Here is a 20,467-nt window from a genome sequence, read left to right as displayed (position 1 = left end):
CCCTCATTGCTATATTGACCCCAATTTCCTTCCGCTTCCTAAAGCACATCGTGCCAAAGAATTACAGTTCTTCCAGTATAGAGACTTTCTATTGACTGAAGCCAGTGCCAGTTAAATAAATGCACATCTCCCTGACATCAGCTTCTTGGCATCAAGGTTTAGAATAATAAAAGGTGAACGATATTAAGTCAAGGTAGAATAACCAATATCTAAAATGCATTTCCCAGAGACAATCAAACCAAATTTTAAACAACTAAAAATAAATAAAAAGCATAAAACCCCACTATTTTTTTATCATTTATTAATCCTGAACACGTAACTTGTGATTTTACAGGCACTTTTCCAACATTAAAAGTTACATCAATAGGTAGAAGGTTCAGGGATGGATTGGATTTATGTTGGGATGCACAATATTGTAATAGTGTACAGAGACATTTTGTATTAGGCTAAGTATAGCTTCCTGGTCCATTCTTGTGTTTGCTTTGTGACCCCAGGAAAACAAGCCCTTTCCAATATTCATTTACTGACAACTTTCTACATAAACAAAATAATCCACTGTGTCAGATGCTTAAAATATAGGCCTAATTCACAATACAAAGAAGGAAAAAAATTACATTATCAAATCATGAAACGATGGGAAACTAAACAACGAAAGATAATGTTGATAAAAAATGGTCTCCAAAGCTGAAAGTTCTGAAAGGAGAAAAACAAAGTGGTTCATTTCTCCTCTTTGCCTTTAGTTTTCCTGTACACCATTTCTCTGAAGCTGGAGAGGATTTTGCTTTCCCTCTTTCTCCTTTCCTCCTGGTTGAAAGATGCCAGGGCTCTCTTTTCATCAGCGCTGTAGATCTGGTTTTCCTTTCTCAGACGCACAGCCTCCATACGACGATGTCTGGGGGTTACAATATTGCAATGAGCGTTACAAAGCCGCCAACCAAATGTGTAAAATACGATGAAATATTTGAAATGTCAAAATGTAAACAGAAGAGTACTAATGTACCTGCTACCGCTCATCACAAAGCCAGACATCTCAAAGGTTGCGATTTCATTGCTGGTCAACCCAATTTCACCTCTTCTTGGGATACGCTTGCCTGCTTTCACGTACTCTGCCATAGCGGCACCCTCACCTGGCAGCAGTGCATGACCAAAACTAGTGGGAAAAGGTATGTAAATCATTTGGCGATTCATTGATAATAAAAATAAAGCTGCATTTTAAAAGCTGAATATAGTGTGGTAATATCCTGACAAAATGTGGAAGCAAGTTGTATTTACCAAGCGACAGGCTAAAACGGGTCAAATTCTTGAATGTAAGAAAGATCCTTCTATGTAAAAAGAGATACTCACTCGAGAGGCTTGTCGTCCTGGGACAGGTGAGTGAGTGGGGCCTCAGGGCCCACCATGTGTTCGTCGATGCAGGTCCTTTCCACCCACAGATCCCCGTTGGCGTCCTCCTCCTCCGACCCGTCGCTGCTGGAGTCGCTCGCTGACTGCTTGCGGTTCTTCTTCGCCTTCCTCTTCTTGGACTTCTTTGACCTGTGAGGAGAAGCCAAAAAACAGTTGAGGAAAACACTGCTGTGTATAGGTATGTCATGTATTCGTTATGGACGGTTGACTACAATCGTGGCCAAAAGTTTTGAGAATGACAAATATTAATTTCCACAGTTTGCTGCTTCAGTGTGTTTAGATATTTTTGTCAGATGTTACTATGCAATACTGAAGTATAATTACAAGCATTTCATAAGTGTCAAAGGCTTTTATTGACCATTACATGAAGTTGACGCAAAGAGTCAATATTTGCAGTGTTGACCCTTTTTTTTCAAGACCTCTGCAATCTACCCTGGCATGCTGTCAATTAACTTCTGGGCCACAGCCTGACTGATGGCAGCCCATTCTTGCATAATCAATGCTTGGAGTTTGTCAGAATGTGTGGGTTTTTGTTTGTCCACCCGCCTCTTGAGGATTGACCACAAGTTCTCATTGGGATTAAGGTCTGGGGAGTTTCCTGGCCATGGACCCAAAATATCGATGTTTTGTTCCCCGAGCCACTTAGTTATCACTTTTGCCTTATGGCAAGGTGCTCCATCATGCTGGAAAATGCATTGTTCGTCACCAAACTGTTCCTGGATGGTTGGGAGAAGTTGCTCTCGGAGGATGTGTTGGTACCATTCTTTATTCATGGCTGTGTTCTTAGGCAAAATTGTGAATGAGCCCAGCCCCTTGGCTGACAAGCAAAGGATGCTTTACTGTTGGCATGACACAGGACTGATGGTAGCGCTCACCTTGTCTTCTCCGGACAAGATTTTTTCCGGATGCCCCAAACAATTGGAAAGGTATTCATCAGAGAAAATGACTTTACCCCAGTCCTCAGCAGTCCAATCCCTGTACATTTTGCAGAATATCAGTCTGTCCCTGATGTTTCTTACATTCAGGCCCTACACCCAAACAAGGGCACTGCGTTCATCCACCTCTGGCCTGCTCGCCTCCCTACCTCTGAGGAAGTACAGTTCCCGCTCAGCCCAGTCAAAACTGTTCGCTGCTCTGGCACCCCAATGGTGGAACAAACTCCCTCACGACACCAGGTCAGCGGAGTCAATCACCACCTTCCGAAGACACCTGAAACCCCACCTCTTTAAGGAATACCTAGGATAGGATAAAGTAATTCTTCTAACCTCCCCCCCCCCCTTAAGAGTTAGATGCACTATTGTAAAGTGGTTGTTCCACTGGATATCATAAGGTGAATGCACCAATTTGTAAGTCGCTCTGGATAAGAGCGTCTGCTAAATGACTTAAATGTAAATGTAATGTTTTTGCTGGAGAGATGTGGCTTCTTTGCTGCACTTCTTGACACCAGGCCATCCTCCAAAAGTCTTCACCTCACCTCACAGGTAACCATGGTTGACAGAGGAAGAACAATGATTCCAAGCACCACCTTCCTTTTGAAGCTTCCAGTCTGTTATTCAAACTCAAAATCAGCATGACAGAGTGATCTCCAGCCTTGTCCTCGTCAACACTCACACCGGTGTTAACGAGAGAATCACTGACATGATGTCAGCTGGTCCTTTTGTGGCAGGGCTGAAATGCAGTGGAAATGTTTTTGGGGGATTCAGTTCATTTGAATGGCAAAGAGGGACTTTGCAATTAATTGCAATTCTTCTGATCACTCTTCATAACATTCTGGAGTATATGCAAATTGCCATCATACAAACTGAGGCAGCAGACTTCGTGAAAACTTATATTTGTGTCATTCTCAAAACTTTTGGCCACGACTATAGAGGTAGAATGTAGATATGAGTGAACTTACTTTTTGCTCTTCTTCTTTTTCTTCTTTTTCACTTCCTCGTCTGAAAGACAACTAAATTAGAGGGTGAAATAAACTTAGCTGGACAAGCAGCCTTTGTACTAGATTTTTTTTTTTTAAGGTGAAACATTCCTCACCACCAGAGTCCGACTCTGACTCGCTGTCATTGGAGTGTTTCTTGTTCTTCTTCTTTTTGGATTTCTTCTTCTTCTTTTTCTTCTTCTTATCATCTATGAATTATAGTGCACTTGTCTTGATCTCACACCAATTCAAGTGTGTAATCAGAACACACATTTGACTTACTATGTAATATAGTATGCCCAGGTTACACTTTGTTCTTGACTAGTCAATGCATGTCATTCAGTCAGATGTAGGCTAACTGAGAACAGACTTTTATAGAAGGATTATTATAAAAGCTAATTCAGCATACTCACCGGATGAGCTTGAATCTGAACTGCTGTTTTTCACATCCTCTTCAACTGGGGTATGTTCATCAGAGCTTATTGAAAAAGGACACAAAATTATCTAAATGTAGATAATTTGGTAGTTGGTGTGTATAGCCCAACCCTTTGAACTCTTGTACTTGATTAGTCAGATCAGATGCATAATTACTTACTCTGGTGCCATTACCCTTGGTGAATAGCCCCAGACTTCAGGTGATCCAAGTTCACCAATTCTCTCCCTCTCTTGTAGCCGCCTGAAATAAAATTCATATCATTAGAAATATACAAGAAATACATTAAACCTTGTGACCAATTGACTGATGACCAATTGTAGTCCTAGGCAGAGGAAGAGGTGAACCGAGAAAATGTTTCTCTGTCCACAAAAACAAGTCCACGAAGTGAGGAAATTTTGTATGGAGGCCAAATTTGGTCAACAAAAAATGTAATTGCTCATTTTCTGTGTGAGGCTTATTTAATAGAAGGTTGGTAATGGTTAGGTTGTTACGAATGTACTGATATAAGTGGACTCATGTGGCACTTCGCAACTTAACCAAAAACAACTTTATATTGGAGTTCTGCCAGTTGTCAAAGAGATAGATAGGATTCATCATGGATATAACCTGCTTTAGCATGGACATTGCCATTGAGGGCTTCCACCATTTAAAGTAGTCAACTGGGTGGGGATTGCTATGAGTTGGGTGCAATCAGCTAATGAAGAAGAAATTGCACTGCAAAGATGATTCCTCTCTCTGTATAGCCTGTTGTTCACACCATCTGCCCTCTCATTGGCTAGAACGGTCCCACCTGATCTCGCCTCCTGGGACTACGGTTCCGGATCAGGAAAAAGATGGCGGAAGTGGAGGTTGAGTTTGAGTCGAGCAAAGTTGGTAAAGACTAATATTCTGAATGGACAAATGTAGTAGCGAAAACTGGAACAAAAAGGAAATTGTTTAAAATTGGAGTGGAGGATACGTGTATGAATGATAATGAATTGCTTGTTGTTGGGATGCGTTTGTTGAGTAAGGATGCATGTGGGAAACCCGTTTGAGGTGTTAAATGGTGAAGTATGCGCTGGGAAAAGTGGAGTCTGTCAGAGTGACCAGGAGTGGTCTTATTCTGATTAATTGCAGATTGCAGTGAGCCTCAAAAGAATCAGAACAACAGAAGTTGTGTTTTGAACTTCGTAGTAGAGCACCCGTCAAAGGAGTCATCTCAAGGGTGACGACAGATGTTCAGGTTGAATACCTGAAGAGAATTCCTGGTGTGGTTGGTGCCCGGCATCTGACCCGCTGGGTGAATGGAGAAAAAGAAGAAAGTCTGTCGCTCCTGTTGTTTTTTGATAAAGAACAAATACCTACGCATGTGAAGCTTGGTTATGTAAGAGCTTTCGTCCCCAAACCATTGCAGTGTAAGAATTGTAAAGGATTTGGCCATGTTTCAAGTGTGTGCAGATGAACAGAGTATACTGAAGAAAGGTGTGTAGAATGACGACAGTGTTGCAATTGTGGTGGGGGGGGGGGGGGGGGGGGATCATGATCCCGAGTTCCCTGAAAGGGTGAAGGAGATTGAGGTGGCAAAAGTTTGAGCAGTCAATCGAATCTCGTATGCGGAGGTGCTTAAAAGTACTGCGAAAACAAGTGATGCTAGTGAAGATATGGTAGTGGACGCAACACAGCCTATGGTAAATGTTTGCTGCCAGTCAAAAGATACCCTGTGTGTTAAAAATAAAAAGAGGCGGATTTTGTAGTGTTCATTGCCACAGTTATAAACTGTACAGCACAAGTCTCAAAGAAGTCTAAGAAACTGGACATTATTGTGGCTGCTGCAGAGGTTTTGGGGATTTAAGGATTTTACATCTTCTGACTTGCAAGGGGGTACTGACTCCGGAAGACGCACCCTCCCAGGTTCCTCTTGAGCCTGTGTAGGTATCAGATCTGTTAATTTTTTTTATCAGAAAAGTTGGATTTAGTTTATTGGTTGTTTTTGTGGTTCCATTTTTTGGAATCCGGTTTCCATCCCGCACAGTAGGTGGCGGGATGCACATTAAATTGTGTGATCGCCAATATACCATAGAAAAAGATCTCGCCTACTCCCATCATTGTTAGAGCGGTCGCTCGAATAGCTTAAGCATTTCACTGTACCCAGCAATTACATCTGCGACCCTGTGCATGTGACTAATACACTCATCTAATCGAATATTTTATCAATATATTAGACAATCTTTGTCCCAGGCTAGATGCACGGGGATGTGCAAGTTCCGATAGTGGAGTCCAGGCTTAGTCCAGAGTTAACACACCTGAATCAAATGATCAAGGCTGTGATTAGTTGAGTCAGGTGTATTGGCATCTTGGGCTGGAACAAAAGCCAACAATCTGCGGCACAGGAGGTAATCTCTGATTTGGCTCATTTTAAACAGGACTTCACAAGCCCTTTAAACAATTTGCCGTTTGCTAGCTAGTGTGGGTCAAGCGTTGCATTTGCACGGATACTAGTTAGCTGTGCATACATTTCTAAACAGCTGAGACCAGGTTGTAACTAATTAACCTGTGAGCGTTAACTCAATTTACCTGGAGATGAAGGCGTCTTGTCTCTGGCGTTGAGCATCATCCCGTTCGTAGTAATCATTCCTGCCACCACCACCTCCGTATCTACCAGCGCCGCCACCGCGCTGATCGGACCAGCTGTGGTTACTGTACCTCTCTCGAGATCTAGAACGACTGCGGGGGTTTTCCGTACGAAACCTTTTGGCATTTCTCTCTCTCATTTCTCTTTCTCTCTCGGACATTCGGGGAGGTTTAAGGTCTTCTTCATATCTGGGGGTCTTGGGCATGGGCCCAAAGACTGGACTGGAGTCGCGAGATCGACTGCCGCTGCCAGATCGGCTCCGTCGTCGTCTTCTGGGGCCTCTCTGTTCTTGATCGGACAGAGGCATAGCTTTCGTTTTATGTCCACTAATACGAACAGCCTAAATTCGATATGTAGGTGAATAATAAACAAGACTAGCTACCTAATCTACTGTTTAGGCCACACAGCGTTGTTTCTGCGTGAGTTAAGAAACGGGAAATGATTGGGTCAGTGGGACTGTAAACAGGTCCCCCTTGAAACATGCAGCACAATGCTCTTTAGTTCCGCGTAGTCAGCAGACGCTCTAGCAGCTGTTGCTGTCTTAAAACATTTGAATTCCGGGCTGTATTGATTATATCAAATAATGCCGTTGAACATATCTAGTTTGAAACGTTTTGAACTGAGGCAAATGTGTAAATATCACACCAGATGCAACTGTTTTGACACAAATGTTACGACTCCTGTTGGCAATGCATGATCTAGCAGCAGGTTGTTTGTCACGAATTTGGACAGCAGCTGACATGGGACACACCCATAGCCTCCGGTCTCCCAAGATAATTCATTGTATGGGGTGTGCTCACGAAGCAGTCGTTAGAAGGATAGTTGCCACAAGGGGGACATATTACTGTTTGTAAAGCACCACAGATAAAGTTGTTTATACTGACTCTACACACCCACTCACATGCAAGCTGCTGCTACTCTGTATCTTATATCCTGTTGCCTAGTCCCCTTAGCTCTATACAAATCTACCTCCAACACTCCAGTATCCCTGCACATGTAAGTATGTTATTGGAAGGGACTTAAAAAATATTTCTTGTATATAGTATGCTTACATAATTGTGTATTTCTTATGTTTTTTTTCTAGTAATACATTGTTATTGACTATTGCATTGTTGGGTTTTGAGTTTACAAGAAAGGCATTTAACTGTACTTGTGCATGTGGCATTAACTTAAGTTTCCATTATGCACAGATTGTTTGCAAGGTGTTCGCATAGGCTACGCAGCAGAATGTTGTAGCGAATTTCGGAGGGCCCATTTGAGATTCATGTGTAAAATCACTTGGGAAGCCAGAAAAAAAGCCATATTAAAACCTAAGCGTTTTGATAATTGCGTTGTTTGCTTCATAACCTCTTATACCGCGGTCGCAAGGCATATGAATTATAGGCCTAAAGGCCGAGACAACAATTCAAACACACCTTTGTTTTATCACAAAACCGGATAGCAACATCATCAAATCACCTCTGCTTAGTCTAATACAGTGACAACTAAAAGATACCAAAAACGATTTAGTCCAATCAACGTAAGCAAATATGTTGTGGCTGTCCATCATTCTGATTTCTGAATTTGTGTGTGCAAGTAGAAAAACATGAGAGACAGTGAACAGTTTAAAACTGTAATATTTTATGTTTCACTGAGTCGTGGATGAACGACGACATGAATAACATACAGCTGGTGGGGTTTATACCGAATCGGCAGGATAGAACAGCCGTCTCTGGTAAGACAAGGGGTGGCAGTCTGTGTATATTTGTAAACAACAGCTGGTGCACGAAATCTAATAGTAAGGAAGTCTCGAGGTTTTGCTCGACTAAGGTAGAGTATCTCATGATAAGCTGTACACCACACTATTTACCAAGAGAGTTTTCATCTATATTCTTCGTAGGTGTCTATTTACCACTACAAACCAATGCTGGCACTAAGACCTCACTCAATGAGCTGTATATGGCCATAAGCAAACAGGAAAACGCTCATCCAGAGGTGGTGCTCCCAGTTGGCGGGATATTTTAATGCAGGGAAACTTAAATCAGTTTCACCTCATTTCTACCAGCATGTTAAATGTGCAACCAGAGGAAAAAAAACTCTAGACCACCTTTACTCCACACACAGAGACGTGTACATAGCTCTCCCTCATCCTCCATTTGGCAAATCTGACCATAATTCTATCCTCCTGATTCCTGCTTACAAGCAAAAACTAAAGCAGGAAGCACCAGTGACTTGGTCAATAAAGAAGTTGTCCATTGACGCAGATGCTAAGCTACAGGACTGTGTTGCTAGCACAGACTGGAACACGTTCCGTGATTCTTCCGATGGCATTGAGGAGTACACCACATCAATCATTGGCTTCATCAATAAGTGCATCGATGACGTCATCCCCACAGTGACTGTACATACATACCCCAACCAGAAGCCATGGATTACAGGCAACATCCGCACTGAGCTAAAGGGTAGAGCTGACACTTTCAAGGAGCGGGACTCTAACCCGGAAGCTTTTAAGAAATTGTGCTATGCCCTCCGATGAACCATCAAACAGGCAAAGCATCAATACAGGACTAAGATTGAATCGTACTACACCGTCTCCGATGCTCATCGGATGTGGCAGGGCTGCAAAACTATTACAAACTACAAAGGGAAGCACAGCCGCCAAGCTGCCCAGTGACACAAGCCTACCAGACGAGCTAAATTACTTCTATGCTCGCTTCGAAGCAAGCAACACTGAAGCATGCATGAGAGCATCAGCTGTTCTGGATGACTATGTGATCACGCTCTCCGTAGCCGATGTGAGCCTGACCTTTAAACAGGTCAACATTCACAAGGCCGCAGGGCCACACGGATTACCAGGACGTATACTCTGAGCATGCACTGACCAACTGGCAAGTGTCTTCACTGACATTTTCAACCTCTCCCTGACCGAATCTGTAATACCAACATATTTCAAGCAAACCAACATAGTTCCTATGCCCAAGAACACTAAGGTAACATGCCTAAATGACTACCGACCCGTAGCACTCACATCTGTATTTGTGAAGTGTTTGAAAGGCTGGTCATGTCTCACATCAACACCATTATCCCAGAAACCCAAGACCCACTCCAATTTGCATACCACCCAAAAATATCCACAAATGATGCAATCTCTACTGCACTCCACACTGCCATTTCCCACCTGGACAAAAGGAACACCTATGTGAGAATGCTATTTATTGACTACAGCTCAGTGTTGAACACCATAGTGCTCTCAAAGCTCATCACTAAGCTAAGGACCTTGGGATTAAACACCTCCCTCCGCAATTAGATCCTGGAGTTTCTGATAAGGGTAGGTAACTGCCACGCTCATCCTTAACACGGGGGGCCATCAGCGGTGCGTGCTCAGTCACCTCCTGTACCCCCTGTTCACTCATGACTGCATGGCCAGGCACGACTCCAACGCCATTAAGTTTGCAGACGACACAACAGTGGTAGGCCTGATCACCGACAACGATGAGACAGCCTATAGGGAGGAGGTCAGAGACCTGGCCATATGGTGCCAGGAGAGCAACCTCTCCGTCAACGTGATCAAGACAAAGGAGATGATTGTGGACAACAGGAAAAGGAGAACCAAGCATGTCCCCATTCTCATCGACAGGGCTGTAGTGCAGCAGGTTGAGAGCTTCAAGTTCCTTGGTGTCCACATCACCAACAAACTATCATGATCCAAACAGACCAAGACAGTTGTGAAGAGGGCACGACAAAGCCTATTCCCCTCAGGAGACTGAAAAGATTTGGCATGGGTCCTCAGATCCTCAAAAGGTTCTACAGCTGCAACATCGAGAGCATCCTGACTGGTTGCATCACTGCCTGGTATGGCAACTGCTCAGCCTCTGACCGCAAGGCACTACAGAGGGTAGTGTGTGTGGCCCAGTACGTCACTGGGGCCAAGCTTCCTGCCATCCAGGACCTCTATACCAGGTGGTGTCAGAGGAAGACCCTAAAAATTGTCAAAGACTCCAGCCACCCTAGTCATAGACTGTTCTCTCTGCTACCGCACGGCAAGCGGTACCCAACTATGGTTCCTCCTGAAAATATTCGGTGGCACAACTTTATCCAGGTCCTAATACTTATAATAATATGGTTATTATGTGCTAAAATAGCAAGGATTTCCTTCTCACTAAAGCCAATTCTAAAGTATAATTTCAAGTATAGTAATCTAAAAGGCTCTACATGGTCAATCCGACATGCATGGCCTCTGCAGAAGTCAGGATATTAAAAGCCAATTTATCCTGGATCTGAAGATTTGGACAGGGGCTTCAAGGCACTGCATGGTCAATCTGGCGTATGCATTGACTGTGCAGCATTTACTTAAGGCATCTGCAGAAGTCAGGCCATTCATACTTCTTGTGCTTCGTGGAACAGCACCGAGCTGTTGTGAAGGAAGTTGTCAAGGAAGTGAGTTTGTGTTTACACAGGACCTCCCGCCCTCAACTACCATCAACCAATCATGTCAATGTGGAGCTAGACTGAGCCCTACACATTGTTACATTTGAGAGAGGTGATGAGGTACAGAGCTCAATTTGGCTTCTGCATTGCCTCTGGAGGCTCTGCAATTGCGTCACACCATCTATATGGCGCCTCCGACCACATTTTTGGGATAAAACATAAATTGGTTCAGGCATTTCAACAGTGGCATGCACAGCAACTGGGAGCCAGGGAGACATGCACTTAACCAAATCCCCCACGTTAATCTTGAAATAAAGCTCTATTCTCAAAATGTAGACTTTATTCTCTAAATTCAGTGTTGAGTTTATTCTTGAAATATTGCTACTTTTTTTAAGTACTATTGTGCAAAAAATAAGAATCCAAGTACCACCACCCTTTGCTGTTTATTTTCTTTCTCTTCACTTGGCCCTAATACTCTTCCATACATCTAGACATGACCTCTGAGACGAGTGGAAGGAAGATGGCGGAAACAGATGTATTATTTGAAACTGTTGGCGAGTTAGTTGAAGATGAGAGCACGGAGAGTAAGAATGAATGGGTTACACCGGCGAAAAGGAAAGTCAAAGTTGTGGTGGAAATTAGGAAACCCCTAGACTCTCTTTTTTTCAGAGTGAGGGTTTTGGACCAACGTAACCTGGACGATCCTTTGGAAGTTTCGTTAAATGTCATGGGTGTGTTGGTTGAAGTGGCATCAGTGAGGGTAACAAGAAGTGGGCTTATTTTGAGTTTACAGCTGAGGCATTGCAATAAATCCTGTCAAAGGATGTTCCGTCCTCACAGGCCCCTAAGCCTGTATAGGGATGTGACTTGAATTGGAATGTGACTGAAGGAGTGGGATGTTTTTTTTATGTGCCACAATTTTTACATTTTTGATGATGTTGGTTTATCCCCTTCCTACAATGGATTTTTTTCTATAGTTTACCACCCGTGCTGTAGGTGGCGGCAGGCACCTCTAAGGACTGTTTGGGGACCGCAATAATACCATAAAAGAAGAAAATACTTCGTTTGGAAAGAACAATCAATCTTAAGGCTTGGCGCTGCAGGTAAATAACAAGTGTTACTTATAGAAGCCAACCTCGTATATTGGCCTCATCCAATAATTTTGTCATGATGGATCAGCGTTTACCAAAAACGCTGCAACCTGCCGCGAACCAGGAAGCTAACATCCCTCCCCTGCTAATATGTAGCCAACTAACGTTAAGCTAAAGCTACTGTAGATCCTTTTCATATAAGTTATCTACAATAATCAATCAATACTAAGTTCTATCTCCCCTAATATGCATGTGAGCGAATAGATTGTATAGATACTAGGCTGCCTTAAATCACATGTATGTGATTGGCATGTAAGACTCAATTGTGTAGACCGGCCTTGTGTTAGTGAATGGTGTTAGGCTAACGTTAACTAGCCAGTAAGCTACAAACAATGCAGATTCTCTTTCGCTCATTCCTACAGTAGTGCAGTGATGAGAAGTTCGGCTCATTACTGACTCTGATCGTTTTGACTCGTTAAGTTAAAAAAAACGAAACGAATCTTTCGACTCATTTCGCTAATTTGAGTCAGTAATGCCCAGAGCACGCAGGACCCCCTACAGACAAACGAACTGAAAACTCGGAAGAGTACATTCTACATGCCTCTCGTTCACTATAGGGGCCTTATTGGAGTGGTCATTTGTGACTGAGACTTATTATCATTTGTTGATTGCTAGGCATACAAATAACATGATTTCATGATAGGCCTACATTTTAAATCAAATTAATTTATAAAACCATTTTCACGCCAGCAGATGTCTCAAAGGGCTTTTACAGAAACCCAGCCTAAAACCCCAAATATATTTATATTGATATTTTCAAATACATGTAACTTAAAAGTTTTTAATATCAATACATTTTTATTTGAAAATCTTTTGGACATGTGAGCAACTTGAGGGAACCCTATTTGAGTCAGAAAATGATATTTGTATGATAGGTAAGATATACACAGTGGTGTAAAGTACTTAAGTAAAAATACTTGAAAGTACTGCTTTAGGTTTGGGGGTATTTGTACTTTACTATTTATATTTCGGTCAACTTTTACTTCTACATTCCTGAAGAAAATGATGTACTTTTTACTCCATACATTTTCCCTGACACCCAATTTTCCCTAGTACTCGTTACATTTGGACTTATTTTATTCATCTAGGCAAGTCAGTTAAGAACAAATTCTTATTTTCAATGACGGCCAAACCCGGACGATGCTGGGCCAATTGTGCGCCGCCCTATGGGACTCCCAATCACAGCCGGATGTGAATCAGCCTGCATTTGAACCAGGTACTGACGGCTCTTTCACTGAGATGCAGTGCCTTAGACCGCTGCGCCACTCGGGAGCCTAGCATGCTTGAATGCTTAGCAGGACAGGAAAATGGTTTGAATCACACACTTATCAAGAGAACAACCCTGGTCATCCCTACTGTCTCTGATCTGGCGGACTCACTGAACACATGCTTCGTTTGTAAATTATGTCTGAGTGTTGGAGTGTACCCCTGGCTATCCATAAATTTACATTTACTTTACATTTAAGTCATTTAGCAGACGCTCTTGTCCAGAGCGACTTACAAATTGGTGACATCACCTTATGACATCCAGTGGAACAGCCACTTTACAATAGTGCATCTAAATCTTTTAAGGGGGGGGGGGGTCAGAAGGATTGCTTAATCCTATCCTAGGTATTCCTTAAAGAGGTGGGGTTTCAGGTGTCTCCGGAAGGTGGTGATTGACTCCGCTGTCCTGGCGTCGTGAGGGAGTTTGTTCCACCATTGGGGTGCCAGAGCAGCGAACAGTTTTGACTGGGCTGAGCGGGAATAAAATAAAAAATAAAATGGTGCCGTCTGGTTTGCTTAATATAAGCAATTTGAAATGATTTGTACTTTTAGCAATTCCATTTACTTTTTATACTATAGTATATTTAAAACCAAATACTTGTAGACTTTTACTCAAGTAGTTTTTTACTCGGTGACTCACTTTTACTTGAGTCATTTTCTATTAAGGTACCTTTACTTTTACTCAAGTATGACAATTGGGTACTTTTTCCACCACTGGATATACAAAACCTTGCAGAGAGCCTACACTACCGTTCAAACGTTTGGGGTCACTAATAGGCTGACCACACCACGCGCGCGAGCGTTGCAAAATAAGTTTAGAAATCTATGTTATTCAATTATTGCACCCACACTGCTCGCGAGCGTCTGCGATGCCAAGGGCTAAAATAGAACTCCTTTCTATTTCAGACGCAGATCGAACTGCAAGTCCTGCCTCTCCCATCCTCATTGGTTATACCCACGTGGGTGATTGAAAGACGAACTGTGTTGCCGGTCAGTGTAGTAATACTATGAAAGTTTAGATGCCAATCACCATATAAATTCAAAGATGAAAAAGCCTGGAAGGAGGAGAGATGACTAGAAACGATTCTGTTGACCGTTTTAGCTAGCAGTGTAGTTTGCCAATTATTTTATTCACCACTCTAGCATATTGAACAGCTAGTATAATAGGTAGCTGACTCATACCTGCTTTTAAAGAGTGACTGCCCCTAAAAAGCAACTTCTCATTTTGAAAATGGCATATGTGCCATCGATATGAGTCAAACATTTATTCTAGCGTCAAAATTGACTACAAAGTGTAAATAGGAGCATTTTTGGTCATAAAGTCAGTCTCGTCCAAAACTGAGATTTGCGAGATTTTTTGAAATATTGTCACGGAATGAAGGTTACCATAACAGTTTTCCGTGGGATAGGTTTATTTTAATCCTGTCCACAGCTGGCAGCACCTAAGTAATCATACATTTGGAGCGCAGCTTCATGCAACCTGTAATGCCAATTTTGTTTGACATTCGATATCCCTATGGGGTTAGATAGGGACCATCAGTAAATTACACAATGTACATGGGACAATATTTTAAAAGGTCAGTAGCTCCAAATTTTAATGACCTAAAAACTTCCAACTATAAAATTAAATAATTCATATACAAATATTGAAAGCATTTGAGACAACTAAAATATGTGCAACATGAAAATATCGTCAGATTTCCATTTTATAATTAATTGACGGTCCCTATAATTCATTGACGGTCCCTAACTAGCCCCAGAGAAAGGCTATCCAAAGTCAAACTAACTTTGCCACGGCAAGCCAGTTGAAGCTAATTGGCTAAATAATTTGGCTAACTCTTCCCACCTGTAAACACTCAAGAGACATCCACATCAAACCACACCCCGAAACCAACTCACATTTGAATTCAGTCAAGGCCGCTAGCCTTTATTATTATTATTTAAATCAAAACCCAGATGTTTTAAGCGTAGTTATAGTGAAACACGGAAATTCTGGTCTTAATTTTGACAGTTCGTTGCAAAAGTGATATAATTCGGTATTTTAGTTGTAAATCTAGCTCTTTTTGCCGCTAGCGGTTCAACTCCGCCAATGAAATCATGATGTAGGTACGTCATCTCAAGGGAGGGTTCTGTTTGGGATGTACTGGGTGGTACCACCTCAAGGCTTACTATAAAATCAGGTGACAGGGCGCCTTATTTGGCAATGGTCTTGATAAGTGGAGTGTGCCAATATATTTTGCATCATGCTTCCTTGACAAGACAACTGACGTTACACAAAAATGTCCGTAAATCCCATTTCTGCTCATGACCAAATTCAACGTTTTTGCTTACCGTTTCATCTGTGCTTTTACAAAGAAAAAAAAATATGTCGGCTATGAGGATTATATGTTTATATTCGTACCTACATCCAAAGTAACAATAAATAGATGACAATGGTGGTCAGGTCAACTGTGTATATTTTCTCTAACGCTGTGACTGGGGGGCGCAGTCCGCTAAAACAATTGGCTTATAGTTCAATGGTTGTGAGTTCTAATTCCACATGGGGCAGATATCTTTATCCTCTCCAAATCCTTTACAGTATTCATCCAATGCCCACACACTTCTAAGTCAAAAGAGTGAAAGCTGCAATGCGAGTTGGGTTGAATTGAGCCCCTAATCTTCATTTTCAAGGTGATGATTACACTTTTCTTTCAAATGTTTTTTGTGCCCCATGGGGGCTTGCCCCACATCCCCCCAAAGTTAATATTTATGAGCAATTCCCCTCGCCCACAACTTCTCACCTGAATGCATTTTTCTTTTACATTTGAAAGGGTTGGGCAAAGGCTAAATTGGGGTTGAGAGTTACCCTTTAATGAAACAATTCTAAAATGAGGCCAAATAAGGAAGTGTAGTCGCCCATTAAAACAATGAGCTACTGCAGAGATCATTAAATGATGACGAGATGCTAATGTCTCCACCCTAACAATAGGAGTCGTTGTCCCAAAGGCAGGAAGGCGTGCGACAACCTTAGGTCCAAAATAAGCCCATAGAAACGCATTGTGCTTATTTTGGACAGATTTTGGCGAGCGTGAATCCCCTCGCTTCGCCTCTTCCTCTCTGGCTACTATGAATGCATGATTAGGTTACCCAACAAGAAGTGAAAGGCGATTTTAAATTTACTGGTAGCAGTGCAGTCAAGCAACTGTAAGACCTACTGGGGTGGAGGAAATGTTTTATATTGATACAAAGACTGTCAAGTGAATGCATTTGTTATTCATTGCTTTTGTCTTCACTCCACAGGGATGTCGGGCCTAAAGCTGATCTCTGCAAGTGACACCCGGTATTCAGGAACGGTGCTAAAGTCGATGAATAGACAGCGAAATAATGGATTGTTCTGTGATGTCACCATAATTATACAGGACCGTAAATTTAGAGCACACAAAAACATCTTGTCCGCATCAAGTACTTATTTCCACCAACTCTTCTCAGTGGCTGGACAGGTGATCGAGTTGAATTTCATCAAGGCGGAAATCTTTGAGGAAATCCTGAATTACATTTACAGTTCCAAGATTGTCCGCGTTCGCTCCGACATGCTCAATGAGCTCATCAATGCTGGGCAGGTGTTGGGCGTGAAGTTCATTGCGAATCTAGGCGTACCGCTCTCACAAGTGAAGGGTCTACCTGGCCTGTCCAAAGACACAGAAAACAATGAAGTAAGCTCCGTGGAGAAAAGCAGTACAGACTCAATGGGGATGATGATGCCCATTGTCACCGAGTCCTTTTCACTGTCTGCAGAGGAGTTCAGTCAAACTGACAAAAGTGCAAACAAGGCTCAGGACTCGGACGATGACGACATTATGTTTGTATCCAAAACGGACGCCACCAAGAAATGCAAGCCCTGCGAAATCATCGATTTGGATGGACCCAATACAGAGGAAGACTCTGTGGCAAAGCAACCGGGAGAGGTCAGACCCGCTTTGACAAAGGACCAAGAGAAAACAGTCAAAGCAGCCCCGCACCTCAACAGCTCCTCGCAGACCTTGCGAGGCCAAAGTTCTCTGATCAGACCCATGGTGTCCCCTGACACAAGCTCAAATATTCCGTCTTCACCCACTGGATTCTCCTCTTGCAGCACACCCACTACACCGGCTAGAATTGGCACTTTCGCCCCCAAACCCATCAGCACCTCCTTGCCCTCAGAAAACCACAAGATAATAGGAATCCACAAGAAGCAGGTTACACTAGCTCGACAGAGTGACTTAAAAATCAAGCTCTCGGCCGTTAAGTCCCCTGGCGGATTCATCAACGAGGCAGGCCTCAACATTCCCCAAATATCCGCAACCACAAAAAAGACGATAACACTAGATAAAGCCTCAGAGATCGACTCATTTTCTCCAGGCTGCAAGGTGTATGCCAATATTGGGGAGAACACATATGACATTGTTCCCATGAAGGACGACCCCGGGGAGGGAGATTCTAAAAACAGTAGAGGGGGAAAGAGGTCTCTGATGGCTACCCCTCTTCAGCCTTTCAACACCTCTCAACTGCCACAGGGTGCCACGATCAAGAAGACCAAAACAGAGCAGCAAGATCACTACGAGCTCATCATGGACGGGAAGACTTTCTTTGTGTGCATGGTCTGCAAGCGTCCCTACGTGTGCTTGACGAGCCTCCGGCGCCACTTCAACACCCACTCCTGGGAGAAGAAGTACCCATGCCACTACTGTGACAAGGTGTTTGCCCTGGCTGAGTATCGGACCAAACACGAGATCCACCACACAGGCGAGCGGAGGTACCAGTGCCTGCTGTGCAACGAGATGTTAATCAACTACCAGCTACTGTCGACTCACTGCAAACAAGCCCACAACCAGGACCCATCCGGGAGGAAACAAAAGGACGACACCGACAACAACTTGTACCGCCTGCTCCCTTGCAAAACAGTGCAGTTCAAGACCTACTCATATGAGACAGACGATTCAGATTCACGAGGGGTCCCTATTATCCAAGAGGATGGGAGCGTCCAGCACATTAACCCTGGAAGGGGGCACCTGGCCAACCCACTACAGTTACAGTCCACCCAGGGCAAGATGTTGAACTGGGATGACATCTTTGTGGAGCCTGAAGCACAGCCTGGATCAGGTGCCCACCGGCCAGGGAGCCACCCTATCCAACCTCCCCCAGGCTCTTCTGAGTTTGAGTTTGTCATACCAGAGACGTACTGAGCAGGGTGGCTCACCGCTCTATGATCTATGCCTTGTCAGTGGGTCCCCCTATTTGAATTTGGTGTCCTGGGTCCACGTCAAATGTTGTCTTTTTCAAATGTTCAACAGTTGTTTTAGCTAAACTGTACTGAACAAAAATATAAACATACAAAAATGTCAAATATTGTGCTGAGTTACAGTTCATATAAGGAAATCAATCAATTGAAATAAATTCATTAGGCTCTAATCTATGGATTTCACATGACTGGGCAGGGTCAGCCATGGGTGGGCCTGGGAGAACATAGGCCCACCCACTGGGGAGCCAGGACCACCAACTGGGAAGCCAGGACCAGCCAATCAGAATAAGTTTTTATTACAAACAGAAATACTCCTCAGCACCCTGTGACCACCCCCACCTCGCCCCCATTCAGATGATCTGGCAGGTGAAGAAGCTGGATGTGGAGGTCCTGGGCTGGCGTGGTTACACGTGGTCTGCAGTTGTGAGGCCGGTTGGACGTACTGCCAAATTTTGTAAAACAACATTGGTGGCGGCTTATGGTGGAAAAATGAACATTAAATTCTCTGGCAACAGCTCTGGTGGACATTTCTGCAGTCAGCATGCCAATTGCACGTTCCCTCAACTTGAGACATCTGTGGTATTGTGTTGTGACAACTTTTAAAGTGGCCTTTTATTGTCCCCAGCACAAGGTGCACCTGTGTAATGATCATGCTATTTAATCAACTTCTTGGTATGCCACACCGGTCAGGTGGATGGATTATCTTGGCAAAGGAGAAATGCTCAATAACAGGGATGTAAACAAATTTGTGCACAACATTGTAGAGAAATACGCTTTTGGTGCTTATAGACAATATCTGAGATTTTTTTATTTCATCTCATGAAACACAGGACCAACACTTTACATCTTGTGTTCATATTTTTGTTAAGTGTAGTTGTTTTTAGGAAATTCCTATGTGCTCTAGCTAGCCCATCCGGAGTGGAATGTGACTTTTGTTCTTATCAAGCTCTTGTCATTGAACTATGTATTGGCACTCATTGTATTTCTACTTACCCTTTTTAATGGTAAACATTTGTGAGTACTCTGTCTGGAGTGCTCATGCAGTTCAACAGAAGGACCCTAAATCTAGGCATACACATTTATTTATTGTTAGATCTTAATTTTTTTAATGAAATCTATTTTTTTATCGGGAGTCAAATTACCTTATGCCTTTGGGAAGATAAAATGTACAGTGGTGCTGAATGGTAACAGTTGATGTTTGTTGTTTGAACAGAGATTGGATCAGGATGCTGGATATTGATGGAATTAATGGATGTCAATCATCCCTTTGTTTTCTGAAATCCACACTTTTTAATAAAAGTTTAATTATAGACAACCACCGACTGTTTCCTCATTGCTGTTGCTATAAGATGAATCTCAACAAGGAAACAGTCAGTGGTTGTATTTGATTAACCTTTTATTAAAAAGTATGGATTTCAGAAAACAAAGGCACACAACTACAGAGGACAAACATAGGTATAAGGTAAGTATTTCATAATTTATATTGTTTTTAAAGTATTGATTCACAAAGCCTGGTCTCTGCTTTACTCCGTTGGTGGTTCATCAGAAACTTCCTTCACCATGGAGTTGAGTTTAGTCAGCTACCTCCTACTCTGTATGTATACAGTTTGCCTACATAGTGTATCATAGGAATCATGTAACTCGAAAACCATTTCTTTCTGTTATGAAATAGCACCTAGTGCAGGATTGTCCTGCAGATCATTGTTTTTTTAATGTTTCTTTTTCTTCCTTTCCCCTTGTCAGTATGTATTTGAATTGAGTTGGACTGTGGAGAGCGAACTTGACATTTTATACTGCTTCATTATGTCCTTCCCTGCCAACTTTTATGGCTAAAAGAAACCTTACACAATTAACAGTGGTGTATCTTGTACATAATTGTGACCTTTTTCATTTGAAAATGTTTCTGTTTTAAAAACGTATTTATTAGGTATAGTGCTAAACAAATGTTAATAAAGTTTTTTTTTTTTTTAAGTGTGCCTCATTTTGGCAGAATGGAAGAAACCTGTTGAATGAGACGACT

The 20,467-nt window shown here is 42.6% G+C and overlaps 2 protein-coding genes across 3 annotated transcripts; one reads left to right on the top strand and one right to left on the bottom strand.

Annotated features, from left to right (window-relative positions):
- Positions 1–284: 284 nt before the first annotated feature.
- LOC129828015 (NF-kappa-B-activating protein-like) lies at positions 285–6,843 on the bottom strand. The gene is made up of 8 exons (XM_055889411.1): positions 6,309–6,843; positions 3,915–3,995; positions 3,733–3,797; positions 3,436–3,528; positions 3,302–3,341; positions 1,345–1,533; positions 1,001–1,150; positions 285–892 (listed from the first exon to the last, which is right to left on the bottom strand). Exons 1-8 carry the CDS (start codon positions 6,671–6,673, stop codon positions 718–720), a joined length of 1,158 nt encoding a protein of 385 aa, XP_055745386.1. The 5' UTR covers positions 6,674–6,843; the 3' UTR covers positions 285–717.
- Positions 6,844–7,275: 432 nt separating this feature from the next.
- LOC129828013 (transcriptional regulator Kaiso-like) lies at positions 7,276–20,418 on the top strand. Of its 2 annotated transcripts, none has more exons than XM_055889410.1 (2): positions 7,276–7,362; positions 16,470–20,418. In XM_055889410.1, the coding sequence occupies exon 2, from the start codon at positions 16,472–16,474 to the stop codon at positions 18,389–18,391; it is 1,920 nt and encodes a 639-aa protein (XP_055745385.1). In that variant the 5' UTR covers positions 7,276–7,362; positions 16,470–16,471; the 3' UTR covers positions 18,392–20,418. The 2 variants fall into 2 exon arrangements, with proteins under 2 accessions (XP_055745385.1, XP_055745384.1); XM_055889409.1 differs by lacking the exon at positions 7,276–7,362 and adding an exon at positions 11,780–11,876.
- The last annotated feature ends 49 nt before the right edge of the window (positions 20,419–20,467 follow it).

Source organism: Salvelinus fontinalis, chromosome 29, assembly GCF_029448725.1.
Source record: "Salvelinus fontinalis isolate EN_2023a chromosome 29, ASM2944872v1, whole genome shotgun sequence".
In the NCBI taxonomy this organism is placed as follows: Eukaryota; Metazoa; Chordata; class Actinopteri; order Salmoniformes; family Salmonidae; genus Salvelinus; species Salvelinus fontinalis.
The sequence above is the reverse complement of the archived record's forward strand: the minus strand, read 5'-3'. Positions and strand labels throughout refer to the sequence as shown.